Source organism: Myodes glareolus, chromosome 3 (genome assembly GCF_982192425.1).
Source record: "Myodes glareolus chromosome 3, mMyoGla1.1, whole genome shotgun sequence".
NCBI classification, from domain to species: Eukaryota; Metazoa; Chordata; class Mammalia; order Rodentia; family Cricetidae; genus Myodes; species Myodes glareolus.
Genome location: NC_142028.1, coordinates 27,054,582 through 27,069,063, shown reverse-complemented (window position 1 = coordinate 27,069,063; position 14,482 = coordinate 27,054,582). Strand labels below are relative to the sequence as shown.

The 14,482-nt window shown below is 53.0% G+C and overlaps 1 protein-coding gene across 2 annotated transcripts; it reads left to right on the top strand.

Moving 5' to 3' along the window:
- The first annotated feature begins 561 nt into the window (after positions 1 to 561).
- Positions 562 to 14,404, top strand: Tnfrsf1a (TNF receptor superfamily member 1A). 2 transcript variants are annotated; one of them, XM_048444108.3, is made up of 10 exons: positions 597 to 967; positions 8,120 to 8,270; positions 8,435 to 8,563; positions 8,851 to 9,003; positions 9,209 to 9,290; positions 12,531 to 12,598; positions 12,714 to 12,827; positions 13,075 to 13,103; positions 13,285 to 13,573; positions 13,682 to 14,404. In XM_048444108.3, exons 1-10 carry the CDS (start codon positions 929 to 931, stop codon positions 13,990 to 13,992), a joined length of 1,365 nt encoding a protein of 454 aa, XP_048300065.1. In that variant the 5' UTR covers positions 597 to 928; the 3' UTR covers positions 13,993 to 14,404. The 2 variants fall into 2 exon arrangements, with proteins under 2 accessions (XP_085543283.1, XP_048300065.1); XM_085687157.2 differs by having other exon boundaries at positions 562 to 967; positions 13,285 to 14,404.
- Positions 14,405 to 14,482: the final 78 nt, after the last annotated feature.

Genomic DNA, 14,482 nt, shown 5'->3' with positions numbered 1-14,482 from the left:
TCATTTAATAACTGGGGAGCCAACCAAGGCTTAGGAGGGGGGCTTTACACACACACACACACACACACACACACACACACACACACACACTGTTGGTGGCAGAGTCATGGTGGGCAGCGAGGGAACCTGTCTGAAAGAGAACAGATGAAAATCAGTGGGAGGGGGCTGAGTGGGTCAGGCCCCAGGCAGAGTAGAAAACTACATTGGTTTTCCATTTGGGCTGGATGGGTGAAGGACCGGGAGAAAGTGGGACCAGAGGGAACCCTGGGGTGAAGGGAGGGCTGCTGAGGGACTTAGAGGACTCACCAGGCACTACCCTCCCTCAACTCCTGGCTGCTAGCCCACGAGAAAGGCTATCTTCATTCTGTCAGTTTGAGAACAACCTTGTGTGTGTGTGTGGGCGGGGGGAGCGGTTAGTCTAAGCTCACCCACCTAAAAAGCAGAGGCGTCTGAACTGGAATTCGATGAGTTTGACTCTGAAACTCTAGGTGTTACTAGTTCGTGTTAAGTGGGTTTGGGGCGTCAGGCTGTGGGACCCAGGCTACAAAGCGTTAAAAGAACCTTGGCCCTCGTCTCTCTCCTCCTGGTTCCCTCCTCCCTCGCCTCTCCCCAGGCTCTTCCGGTACCCGCTCTTGCAACACCACCCCCGCCACTCTCCCTTCCCCTCCTACCTCCTCGCTCCTCTCAGCTTTAATTTTCTCCGAGTTTTCCGAACTCTGCCTCCTAACCGGGCCTACTGGGTTCGAGGTCCTGGAGGACCGGGCCCTGATCTCTATCCACCCTCGACTTCCCGCTGCACTAACCTGACGCCCCGGCTGCCATTGCCCGGGCCACCTGGTCCGATCGGCTCACTTCATTCACCGGCATTGCCCGTCGCTGCACTGTCCCCAGCCCCAATGGGGGAGTGAGAGGCCACTGCCGGCCGGACATGGGTCTCCCCACCGTGCCTGGCCTGCTGCTGTCACTGGTGAGATGGAAGGCAAGAGGGAAGGGTGGCCTGCTGGCGAGGCCTGGCGGGAGTGGGCATGTACTAGGGGTAGGGGTTGGGGCAGAGACTTCTCTGCTTGGGTTTGCCTGTCGGCTTGCGGCTTGCCGTACCTCACCTGGGGCTCCCTGAGAGGTGGAAGGGAGGTGTCTGAGAGAGAGAGAGAGAACTGTGGCAAGTCAAGCCCCCAAGCTCCGGGCGGGACAGTCAAGGGGGTTTGCTGGACTTGGGGTGTGTTGGGCTGTGGGAAGGCCAGCTGCCAGGCCAGTGGAATTAGGCGGAGCAGCCCTGTTTCTCTAACAGAAGTTGAATAGCGTGGATCAGGATGTTGGAAGACTGAGACGAAGAAGGGGTTCAGTTGGTGAGACAAGTTGGGGATACCGTGCTTGGGAGTGAACCAGGAAACTGGATAAAGCTGGGCATCCGGGCCCAGACTTTTTCCTGAGAGCCCTTGGCCTTTTGGCTCCCAGGCTGGCTTCCAGCCCTAGGTAGATAGCATCTCCTTTACTTTGGCAGTGTAGCCTCCAGCCCTCACCCCCCAGACCTAAAAGGCGTCTCACAGTTTCCAATTCCACTGTTCAGATTGGGGAAGTTGGTAGCAGCTTGTTTTCGTCACTGGAAAAATGTCCTTTTCTCTGGCTTCGGCCTTGTTTTCGTGTTTCCTTGATTTCTCTCTACGTGCTTATAACCTCATTCTGTGGCGATCCTCAGAGCCGGGGCTCTGTGGCTGTCTGGTGGACAGTGTCTCTGAGTGCTGCCTCCTTCTCCACGCCTCTCCTCTCCTCATTACTCCTGTCAGTCCCCAGCACCTCCTTTTGTAGCTCCTTTCTGTTCATTCCCTTTCCTCTTCTTCTCATTCTGTCTAAACCAGCGTTTCTAGAATCCTGGACTCCCCCAGTCTGTGTGGTCTCATGTCTTTTCATTCCCCCTCTTTGGTCTCCCAGTCTCAACTCACGACCCCTGTCAAGACTGCCCCTTCTGGGCGTGCGTCCGTCATCCAGCCACCTGTTCCCTTAGTTCTGTTCTCTGTAGGGCTGATCACCTGGAGGTGAGCTCAGCACAGCAGCCTGACCTGCGTGAACGTGGGCATTCTCTATTTCCAGAAAGGCTCTAATGATCCCTACCTCACAGGTGTTAATTTAAGATGGACTAGATGGATGCCTGTTAAATATTTATTCAATTTATTAACCCTTACTCTGTGTTAGGCCCTACTTCCGGTGCTAGGATTAGAGGTGAATGAAGCCCCCGAGGTCAAATTGGCAGTCCTGACGGGAAAGAGTAGGCCTCAGATAGAAAGGAATCATTGAATGCTTGGTGTCTATTTTCCCATTGCTGGCCGTGTTCATCATCACTGCTCAATGGCTGCCAGTGTTTGATAGAGCAGAAACAGCCTAGATAGGTAGAGGAGCGGTCCTGATCCAGCTGTGGTGGCCCAGGGGGGATGGGTCACTCTGAACAGAAGTGCCCAGTGCAGTGCCTATGGGGTGGATGAGTGATGAGGAACCGCTAGGGTCAGGAGGGAGCAGTGTACCTGGCAGGAATGTGACGAGGCCAACAAGATTTGGTGCTCTCCTAAATATAGGAGTCAAAATGACTCTAGAACAGTCCAGAGCAACAGACATGTCAAAGCCTTGTGGTGTAGTGTCCTGGAGGCAGAACTGGGGGAGGGGATGGGCCACAGGCCAAGTGTCTTTGCTTGCTAAAGGGTCGTTGCCTGTCTGCTGGGCTGAGCCTGCTTGCATAGACCTGTTTTGTTTTGTTTTATTTTGTTTTTCAGGACAGGGTTTCTCTGTCCTTAGCTGTCCTGGAACTAGCTAGCTCTTATAGACCAGGCTGGTCTTGAACTCACAGAGATCTGCTTGCCTCTGCCTCCCAAGTGCTGGGGTTGAAAGCATGAGCCATCTCTTCCCGGTGCCTGCATAGATCTTTGGCTTACTGAGAAATCTTGAGAGCGTGAGCTATGTCCCACCCTTCTTGGCATCTCCAGCACCCATGAGGATCCTGGAACGGAGACCTTGACACTTGACTAATGGCTGAATCAATTAGGGAAGAAGAGATTGGTCAGATGGGACCAGGGAGGGAATGCCGCATGGAGAAGAGGACTTGGAACTGGCATCTGATGCCAGAAAGGAGGGAGGTGGAGGAGGTGGGAGACTGGGTTGGGAGAATGGAGACCAGCTCTCCAATTTTATGTTGAAGGTGGCAAAGGAGCTGAACACCTTAGCTCGGGATGAAATGGCCAAGCCGAGGGATGTGGCAGTGAGAAGGGGCACTCTGGGGTGTGTGAGAAAGCACCCGGAGCCAGTCATGATGGCGCGGGCCATCCTAGAATGGGAGATGGAGGTGGGAGATCGGTTCAAGGCCAGTTTCGGCTAAATAGAGAATGTGAGGCCAGCCTGGGCTAATGACACCATGCTGTAAAACATAACCAGAAAAGAAAAAAAAAGTGTGAATAAGGATTCAGGTGGAGGCCTGCTTCTCTCCCTCCCTCCCTATTCTCCAAGGATCCATTCTGTCCAGACTATGTTCCGATCTCTGCTACATGTGCCCAGGGAAGGATCTATCCATGGAAATTCTGTTTGAAGCCAGGCCCTGCAGGTGCAGAGGAGTCGCACCCCAGCGGTACAAGTTGGAGCCTGAATACAGATAAGAAACTATGTAGGTAGCTTCGGCAGCAGTAGAGGTTGGAGGCAGACACATCCCTGAGCCAGAAGGTTGATGCCAGGCTGGGCAACAGAGTGAGACCCTGAGACCCCGCTGTGGCGTAGAGAAAAGAAGGCGGTTGCAATAATCAGTAGTCCAAGGGTTTGGCAGCCAGAGGACACGGAACAAGTGGAGAGATTATAGGAGAAGGGCCTGACAGGTGCCTCTGAGGGCTTTGACAGTTTTCAGAGTTGGCACCAAGAAGCTGGTGGTGTGACATGTGTCCAGGCAAGGAGGCTGGAAGAGTACTGTTGGAGGCAGGTTAAATAGGTCGGGAACTGGCCAAGTGGAAGTGTGCTTGGACTGACTGGAACAGTTCTCAGTCTGCCTTCTGGCTGATTCCGGCTGCACAGACTCGTCAGCTGGACTCAGAAAGAGAGGTGAACATGGCAGAAGTGTCAAATGGGGACATGCGCACGAGTGTGTGTGTATGTGTGTGTGGACGTGGGTGCACCATGTCCGAAGTGGCTCTCGGAGACGCTCGTGTCTCTGTGGCAGGAGGGTGCGGCTCCCCAACATCCTTGAAGGTATCACTGACTCCATCTGGGATGGAAGGCACCTCAATCTGTCCCTCCAGTTTGCAGGCCCGGATCTGGGTGATGTGACCAAGATTCTCTGATCTCTTAGCTCATAGGGTTTGTGGTCTGTATGGTGAGATCATATCTACTCATTTGAAATAACTAGCTTCTGATAAGAGTCCAGAGTAGGTATGAGTAGGTCGTGTTATTAAACGTGAACAGGTGACTGGGTATCCAAAGAGCTTGGGTGGGGAACATGAGTCATTAGTGGGGGGCTTTGCGGGTGGGTGGGAGGTAGAATCGTGAGAGTTCTCAGGGGAGGCCTAGCCGATGAGTTCTTCACCCCGCACGTCTTGACATTAAATGGAACAAACACATTTTAACGTAATGAACACATTAATGCGGGGGACAGACCAAGCGAGTGGGTCCCCGAAAGGTGGTTGGGTCAAGGGTTTGACCACAGGGTCCATCTTGGCTTTGTGCCCTATTCGACAGCCCCAGCGCAGGAAGTAACACCTTCAGGCCTCCCAGGCGAAAGCTGAGGGGTAGTTAGGGAGCCTCTGTACCACTCTCTCAAGCCTCTCTCTACAGGCACCCCCAGCTTCCTGCCCCCTCTCTGCTCCAGGCAAAGGCATTTGGGCTTGGGTCAGGACTTTGGCCTTGGCTCCCCGAGTCCGTGGGAACAGAACGCACCCACTCACAATGCAACTGCTAGGAGGGCTAGGGGGTGTTCACACACGTGGCGCCTGTTCAGAGACCCTGAGAGCCCTAGAACTCTTGGTGCAAGGAGGATATGGTACTGGTTCCGTGCCCCCTTCCTTCTCTCTTGTTCGTTTGGTTTTGTTCTTCGAGACAGGGTTTCTCTGTGTAGCCCTGGCTGTCCTGAAGTGCTGTAGCTCTGTAGACCATGCTGGCCTCTGAGTGCTGGGATTAAGGCCCTACTCTCTCCATCTCTTCTGGCTTTAAGAGGGCTGCAGGGTTTTCCTCTGTAGCTACTAGGCTATGAAGCCTTACAGCTGGCCCTGTTTCTGAAGGACTGTCTTGGGAGCCCCCAAACCCAATGCAACTGGCCAGAAGCAGGCCGACTGGGAATGTGGTACGGGAGGGAGGGCCGCCTGTTTTTGTTTCATGCTTGCACTGGGGAGCATCAGGGGGGCTAGCAGAAAAGGAGCCAGAGAGCAGGGATCCTGGGACAGGGTTTATCCACTGAAGACTTGTTTAACTTTGCCAAGGGATCAGGGCAGGTCACAATCTAAGGGAAGGATGTTGGAGGCGGGGCCGGGGGAGGGGTGCGTCCTCTGGGAGGAGCCTACTGACCTGATGGGGGAAGCCAGGGGTCAGGAAGACTTCCCTTTGGGATGAAATGGAAGAGGGAGGCATTTCCCCGAAATCTGTGGGCCCAGTGGGACAGGGGTCCATTGCCTGGCTCTTTTTAAGGGGCAAAGGATTAAGGGCCCTGAGTGGGGATGGAGGGTTGGGGGATGGGAAAGAGAGACTGCTTGCCCTGAAGGGAGGAGATGAGGTTCTACTTGCTGGCTGGCCTTTTCTTTCTGCTGACTCACAACCCTTGTAGAGCTGGGGAAGCTGTAGTTCCCTGTCCATACTGTCCTAGATCCCCTCCCTCCCTGGCCTGAGTCACTGGGGCGGAGCTGCTGGGAAAAGATTTCCCTTTCCCGGATTTGTCTTAACCCCAAGAGTTCTGGAAAGAAAGGGACATGTGATGAGAGACACCGGGCTCTTCCTCTGGAGGCTCACCCGTCCTTGTGGTGGAGAAGCTCCCTCCAAAGCTTTCTTGGCCTGGAGCCCACCTTTACCTCTTCCTGCCGTTGCCTTGGCCTGTTGGCTTGGCGTCAAGTTCTCCAATGGGCTTGGAAGTACCACTGACCTTAGGTGCTCCAAACATTGCTTCTTCGGGGAAAGGAACCACACTTTTCATGATTGGGAAGTTCTTATCATAACTAACCCTTCCTGTTGTCACTCTGGAAGCCTCTGCACACCATGTTGGGGGATGGCGGGGGGGGGGCGGGGTGCACCCCTGCCTGAGAGATTGCAGGTGTGCAGTGTGCTTCTGTGTGTGGCTTCTTGGGTCCATCTCTGGCTGAGGCCCAGGCTTCCTGATCTGTGCAGCTGCTGCTGCTGCTGCTGCTATCACCACCACTGCGGTAACACTTCTAGTAACAGCAGCTGGCAGGTTGCACCTCCTTCCAAAAGAGCTGTGGAGGCTGCAGGGCCTTGAAGGTAGCTGTGCGTCTAGACAGCCACGGGTGGCTAGCTCTTCTCTCCTGAATGCAATCTGATTGGTCCGTTGCTCCTGCATCTGTAACATTGCCTTGATGACGTCCTCTACCTTTGCCGAGGAGTGGCTCATAGCAGGGCGTGGGGTAGGAATGAAAGGATGAAGGTTTGAGGGAAACCCGAAGCTGGGAGAGATCAAAGAGCAAGATCTAAATTGAAGCTCAGATGACTTACGACTTGGCTTTCTCCACACTGCAGTTATTTACATACAGGAAAACCATGTAGTTGCTATGAGCTTTGCCAAGGTTATTAAACCAGCCTTCTAGAATGCTCTGCTTGGCCATGGGTTTTGGGACTCCTGGCATATCCTCAGCTCCTGATTTGCTGGTCTTCTTGAGTCAGATCGCCGGCCTCTGGCTGACCCTAGTACATGACCCGCTTGTCTTTGCTTATGCCCAAACCTTCTCGCCTGCCTTCCCTCTCCATTTGTTCTTGCTAACTTAAGCTGTAGTGTAAATTTAGCTGCGGAAGGCATGGACCATGAGGGCAGACTGCTGAGCAAGACTTGAAACAAAGATATAGAACTCTTGACCCCGAGCATGTGGCTCAGGGCATGTGTGAGGTTCTTGGTTTCATTCCCAGCTCCCCCCTGTCCCCCCCATCCAGCCCCCACCCTCCATCTCCCACAAACTCATCCACTCATGCATGCAAAAGATCATGCACAGAGCTCTTCCCACACCCAGGAATGCTGCTTGCAAGAACATCATCCGCCTGTGTCCCCATCTGATTTTGCATACATATGCACACAGATGTGGGTTCATATCCCTGTGTGTCTGTGTGCATGGAGGTCAGAGTTCAGCCTCAGGTGTTTTCCTCAGAGAGCATTCACCTTGTGTTCTGAGACAGGATCTCTCACTGGGACCCACCGGTTGCTGATTCAGCTAGGCTAGGCTGGCCAGAGAGCTTCTGGGATGTGCTTGTATTCTCCCCGTCCCTGGGATTACAAGCCCATGCTACTGTGCCCGGCTCTATGTGGGTGATGGGGTTGATCTCAACTCCTCGTGTTTGCACAGCAGGCACTAGCCCAAACCGCCTCCATGGCAGCCCTCCCTACAACTTGCTTTTTCCCCCATAGTACTTTTTATTAGTGTAATGAAATCCAGGAGGCTCCCCTCTGAAGTGTCCACAAACGCGCACACTCTGAAACCCGTGCCCAGATACAGAAGTGCCAAATGAACTTTAGGACTGTCTGTTGGACGACAGACAGGCTACAACTGAAGCAGCCTGCTAGTTCTGGGTAAAGACACTCCCTGGTAAGCCAGGGGTTATCTTTGAGGTTCTGTGTGAGACCCGGAGCTCCACCTCTAGCAAACAATGCCAACACCTAGACATTCCTTGACCAGCTTTCTTGTAATCAGCATTGGGAGCTCCTTTAGGGAACGGGCAGAGTAGAATGCAGTGGGGTGGGGAAGGGGTGAGACCTAATTGCCCAGGGTTATGGAGACAAATGCTAGCAGACAGAGCAATCAGAGACCAAACAAATACTCAACTGCACAGTGGACGCGGTTTAAGGGAGAATGTTCCTCAGGATGGACAGGATTTATGAGGGGAGGGTCATCAGTGTGCTGCCTCTATGGCCCCACCCTAACTGTGTTTCCTCCTTCTGATTTTTCCCCAGGTGCTCCTGGATGTGGTGGGGATATACCCCTCAGGGGTCACTGGACTGGTCCCTTCCCTTGGGGTGAGGGAGAAGAGGGATAGTTTGTGTCCCCAGGGAAAGTACCCCCACTCTCGGAATAATTCCATCTGTTGTACCAAGTGCCACAAAGGTAGGAGAGACTGGGGAGCTGTATTCTTGAGCTTTCCTTTGCTTGTTTGGGGTACTCCACAACTTTGGTGGCTGGGAGTTCCCTACCTTTGCTGCCTTCCCTGGGCTTGGGTTTTGTCCTTTGGTTCTCCACGGCAGCCTAATCCATGCATGCCCCGCTCACAGGGACCTACTTGGTGAATGACTGTCCAGGCCCAGGGCAGGAAACAGTCTGCAAGGAGTGTGAAAAGGGCACCTTTACCGCCTCCCAGAATCACCTCAAACAGTGCCTCAGCTGCAAAACATGTCGGAAAGGCAAGCCTCGGGAGCGGGAGTCGGGAAGGACTCAAGAGGGGGATCTGGTGTGAGAAGGCTCATGAACATGTATGTGTGCATGTGGATGTGGATGTTTGTCAGGGATGAGGATTTGCATCTGCTTGTGGGTGCAGTGGGAACATGCGTGCACATGCCAGCCTGGGTCTGTGGGCCCAGGAGTGTTTATGTGACAGAGACACATGCACATATGGTGGGGAGGGGGGAGGGTCAGGATTTATGTGGGGAAAGGGATGCGAGACTCATGTACCATTTTCTTCCCTCTTCAGAATTGTCCCAGGTGGAGCTTTTTCCTTGCAAAGCAGACCAGGACACTGTATGTGGCTGTAGGGAAAACCAGTTCCAGAACTACCTAAGTAATTCCAGACAGTTCCAGTGCCAGAACTGCAGCCTCTGCCTCAATGGCACGGTGAAAATCCCCTGTGAGCACCACTCCCCCAAGTCCAGTCCCTCTCCCCTCCTCAGGAGTAGCCTGCCTCTCAGGCAGAAGGTTTCCATTTCTGTCTCCGCTCCCCATGAGGTAGCATCTTCTCTCCAGTCTGTGGCTCTGAGCTCCTGCATGGTGCCTGCATCTTGACCTTCTCCCTCCCCCTGGTCCACTTTCTTAGTCTTTTTGTCTTCTCTCAGGTAAAGAGAAACAGGACACTGTGTGTCTCTGCCACGTAGGATTCTACTCGGATGAAAAAAATGAGTGTGTCCCTTGCAGTAGGTGAGTATTTGCCAACCGGTTGGGGAGCTGGGGTGGAAGAGCAGCTGTGGCTGGATTAGAGGAGGTGCCCTACAACCGGATGAGAGAAAGGCGCTCCATCAAGACATCAATAGTCTTTTCTCTTTCTCCAGGACGCTAGGGGGTAGACAACATAGCTTAGTGGCAAAGCGTTTACAGCAAAAGTCTGACAACCTGAGTTCAATCTCTGGAACCCGAGTAAAGGTGAAAGGAGAACATCAGTTCCGCAGAGCCATCCTCTGACCTCCACACGTTCCATGGCATGCAAGCCTCTCCAGTGTTGGGCACTTAGATGCGAGCACCATGCTCTTTCGAGACAGGGTTTCTCTGTGTACCTTTAGAGCCTATCTTGGAACTCACCCTCTAGCCCAGGCTGGTCTCAAACTCACAGAGATCCTTGTGCCTCCTCCTCTCACATGCTGGGATTAAAGGCCTGCGCCACTAGCGCCTGCCCAGGTGGCTTACTATTGCTGATGCACGTGGCACTCCCCTGTGGTGATTCCTTCCAGGCTCCTTGGCAGACTTCCTCATTCCTATGACTCCATTTGGGCTGCTCTGACACATTTGCTTCCAGAGAAGTAACTCTGAGACTTTCTTAGTTGAACTGACCTGGGGTTAAATTCCAACCTACCCATTTCCTGGCTGGGCAAATGTGGGCAAGTTATTATGTCTCCACGCCTATGTTTCTTAATCTTTAGAGTAAGGAGGGGTGGGGGTGGAAGTGGGGTTCAATGATAGAGCACTAGCCTAGCATTTTTCAAGGCTCTGGGATTGGACCCTAGGGTCATGAAACCCCCAAACAGAAAACTTGACCAACAACCCATGAAACGGTCTGAACCAAAGGTATTTACTTTCTATTTTTTTCCCCACTCAGTTTCATTTCAAAAGAGCTTGTGTGTCCAATGCCATGTGTTTTTCACCCTGAACTTGTGAGGCAGACCAAAGCCCATTCTCACTGGCATCTGCCCCACTTCCCGGTGTAATTTTCTCACCCCGCGCTGCCCTGTGACAGCCTCAGTGGAGGGCTCTCGGGCTGCCCCAGTGATCGACATTCTAAAACCACTCACGCCTGGTGGCCTGTCATCTCCTAAGGCAAATGCTGTAAGTGGCTGGTGGTGTCGTCAGAGACAAGCCCTTCAGCCTCGTGTGAGTCATCTTTCTGTGGCTTAAACAGCTTAAAGCGAAGAAAGGTTTCTTTTCTTTTCAATTAATTAATTTATTTATTATGGATACATAATTCTGTCTGCGTGTACGCCTGAAGGCCAGAAGAGGGCACCAGACCTCATTACAGATGGTTGTGAGCCACCATGTGGTCGCTGGGAATTGAACTCAGGACCTTTGGAAGAGTAGGCAATGCTCTTAATCACTGAGCCATCTCTCCAGCCCCAGAAAGGTTTCTTTTCATAGCTTCATTCAGCTCACGGTGGTCAGTGGTCAGCGTTGTTGCCTTTGAGCCTGTGAGGCACAGCATTGTGATGGGAGCACAGGGTGGGGCAAAGGTGCTCACCTTGTAGCAGCTGGGAGGCACAAAGGGTGTGGAGTGGGGTCAAAGGTCAAGTCCCCAGTGACCTAACTTTTACTAGGCCCCATGTCCCAATATGCTGGGAAATCAAGCTTTCAGCCTGTGGACCCTGGCAAGACATTCCAGATCCAAACCTCAGGCCTCTCCGTGCTACAATCCCACCAGTAAACATAATGCTAAACTCAGTTCACTGACCCATGCCGTCTACCAAGCACACACCATGTCAGGGATAAGAACTTGACCCTTAACCCCTAGGGGCAGAGGTGACGCTAGGCCACAGGCGTGAAATGGCTTGTTTGTGTAGTGTTACCAGTCAGTGACTGGAAGTTTTATTCTAGCCATAACTGTTATTGATTTATTAAAAAATGCTGCAGGATCCCCAGTGGCAGTAGGCAACAGAAATGCTGTAGGTCCCCAAGCAGTGGTGGTGGGTCATGTGGCGGCAGACAGCGGGCCCTGAGAGCAGCCAGTCCCAGGCAGAGACGGCTGCCTGTCCCCAGGCAGGGAGACATGTGGCAGGCAGGCAAGAGACAGAGACATGGATAGGCACGCCATGCAGAGTGAGGTTGGATATTTATTCAGTGGGTTATGGAAGGGGGAAGGGAGAAGGGGAGAAGAGCAGAGAGAGAGAGAAAAAGAGAGAGAGAGAGGAGGAGAGAGAGACAGAAAGGGGGGAAGTGGAGGAGTGGGGAGAGAGGCAGAAGCTGCCTCCGAGAGAGAAAGATACACACACACACACACACACACACACACACACACACACAGTGGGAGAGAGAGCTCAGGCTGAAAGCTGAAGATCAGCTTGCCTCAGAGGATGGGGGAGGGAGTGGGCATGGCTTGTCTCTTAAAGAGACAGCACAATCATTACAATAACTGCCTTTTAAAATTTATTTTTAAAATATTAATTGAGTGCAGAATCCAGGCTCCTGCATCATATTCAAGTGCTCTGCCATGGAGCCACAATAACCTCAGCCCTGTGACCATTTTATTTTATTATTTACAAAGGTTTTTGTTTTGTTGATTCAGAGTTTCACTGTGTAGCCCTGCCTGTCCTGGGACTCACTGTGTAGGCCAGGCTGATCTTGAACTCTTAGAGATCTGCCTGCCTCCATTTCCTGAGTGCTGGAATGTGCCACCATGTCTGGCATTTAAAAATACTTTTAAAATATTATTTATTTTCATTTTATGTGTATGAGTGTTTTGCCAGCATGTATATATGTGTACCATGTGTATGCCTGGTACCGTCAGAGGCCAGAAGAGGGCATCAGATCCACTGGAACTGGAGTTTCAGATGGTTGTGAACTGCCATGTGGGACTGTGATGACTTTAAACTTATCAACACAGCCTACTTGCCTCTTCTCCCCCTCTTCCCCTCCTTTCCTCTCTCGATTCTCTCTCTTGACTTGGTCTCCTATTGCCCAGGTTGACCCTGACCTTGCTGTGTAGCCAAGGGTGACCTCTGGCCATTACCTCCCAAGTGCTGAGATTGCTTGCATACACTACCAGTGCTTGCTGTCAATACAGTCTTTCCAAGACCCCTTCAATTTGTAAAATAAAATGGCTGTATAAGGAACTGTTTCATTCTTCTGCCTCAGTTCTCACGGCAGGCTAAGTTCCACTGTCTTAAGAGATAGCAAAAACTATCGCAGAGCAAAGAACTCCGCCGTCTTTCCATTCACCAGTATTGCCTCTTTCTTCAGCTGCAAGAGAAACAAGAGGTGTTCGGAATTGTGCCAACCTGAACCTGTCACACACCCCCGGGAACCAGGTGAGGTCCAATGACCTGGTGCCCATGCTCACCGACTGATTGGCTGACTCCCTTGCCTCCCTCTCCCCTCCCCAGTCTCTGCCGTGCCGAACACTGAGCATTCTCAACTTTGCAGGTACCGAAGTGCTGTTGCCCCTGGTCATCTTCCTTGGCCTTTGTCTCTTATTCTTCATCTTCATCAGTTTAATATGCAGATATCCCGGGTGGAAGCCCCACGTCTACTCCTACAGTGAGTGTGGGGAAAGTGTCGGTGGAGTTGGAGAGGGGGTCGGGTGGACAAGGTGGAGGGAGGTGAGGCCCTTTGCTCAGGGCTAACAGTCCTGGTTAGTGGGAGGGAAGCCATACTGTATCAGTAATTCTCTTGCCCCTGGGGCCGCATAGACCCTGAGGCGTGACACCGCAAGTCCCCAAGGCCAGGGTTGGGGCAAGTTTGAAAGGGAAGTGAAATTCATGTTGCTTTTTTTTTTTTTTCTCAGTTTGTGGGAATTCAGCACCTGTCAAAGAGGTGAGAGGAAAAGTACTCCAACTTCCTGACTCTTCCTTCTCAACTCCCTTATACCCAAATGTCTTGCACTGGGGGTGGTGGGCTCCCTTAGTTCCTCCATCCTCCACCCCCATAAAGGATAAAGAGCCAGAGAGGGCTCTTTTTTTCTTTCCCCACTAATGCAATGCCTTCTCTCTTTCAGGCGGAGGCTGAAAGAAATAAGCCCGTAACACCAGTCCCTGCCCCCACCTTAAACCCCGCTCCGCATTTCAGCTCTGCCCCAGGCTTCAGTCCTGTCCCCAGTACCCCCAACACCTCCAGCCCCGTCTTCTACCCCTGTAACTGGCCCAACTTCAAGGTCGTGCCACCTCTAAGGGAGGTGGTCCCAACCCAGCGTGCTGACCCTCTCCTCTACGAATCCCTCACCTCCGTGCCAGTCTCCACCCCTATTCAGAAATGGGAAGACTATCCCCACCCGCAGCGACCCGACCGTGAGTTTGGGTTCCCGGAGGCGGGGACATTACTCCTGGAAGGAGTCGGGCAGGGCGGAGACCAAGATGGCAGGGCTGCCGCTGGAGGCGCACGTTCCTTGTCTCCAGTTGCAGACCCAGCGACGTTGTATACGGTGGTGGACTGCGTGCCTCCGTTGCGCTGGAAGGAGTTCATGCGGCTCCTGGGGCTGGGCGAGCACGAGATCCAGCGGCTGGAACTGCAGAACGGGCGCTGCCTGCGCGAGGCTCAGTACAGCATGCTGGAAGCCTGGCGGCAGCGCACGCCACGCCACAAGGCCACGCTGGACGTCCTGTACAGTGTGCTTTGCGACATGGACCTGAATGGTTGCGTGGAGAACATCCGCGAGGCGCTGGAAAGCCCCGCCTCCTACTCGTCCGCGCCCCGCTTCCCACGATGAGGCCACAGCCCCGCCTCAAGGGAGGAACTTAAAGGACAGTCCTGGCGAGATGCTCTGCTGCCCTGTGGGCCTTCTCTTTGGATGAAAAGGAGGGAGGGGTCTTGAAGGGGCAGGCTCGAGCTGGCAACCGCTTCCTTGGTGCTACCTACTTGGTGTACATAGCTTTTCTCAGCTAACGAAGACTGTCCCAGAGCCAACCACTTGTGCGGGGCAGCAGTATGGGCCATCTGTCTGCTCCCAGCAGGCGGAGCATGCCAAAAGCCAGGACAGGTGATTGTAGAGGAAAGGGACACTGTATCTCATGCCCACTTGAGATGCACAGGGTCCAAGCAAGGCTTCTCAGGACCTCCCCCATTTGGTTCCTGTGCCTTTTTCACATTAGGTAAGCAATATTTGTATCAGTTATATCACACTAATGGAAACTCGGCTTCCCTTTCTTTGCTCCCTGCCTGGACCAACAAGGCTCAACTGTCTAAGGTAGGGGGCAAGC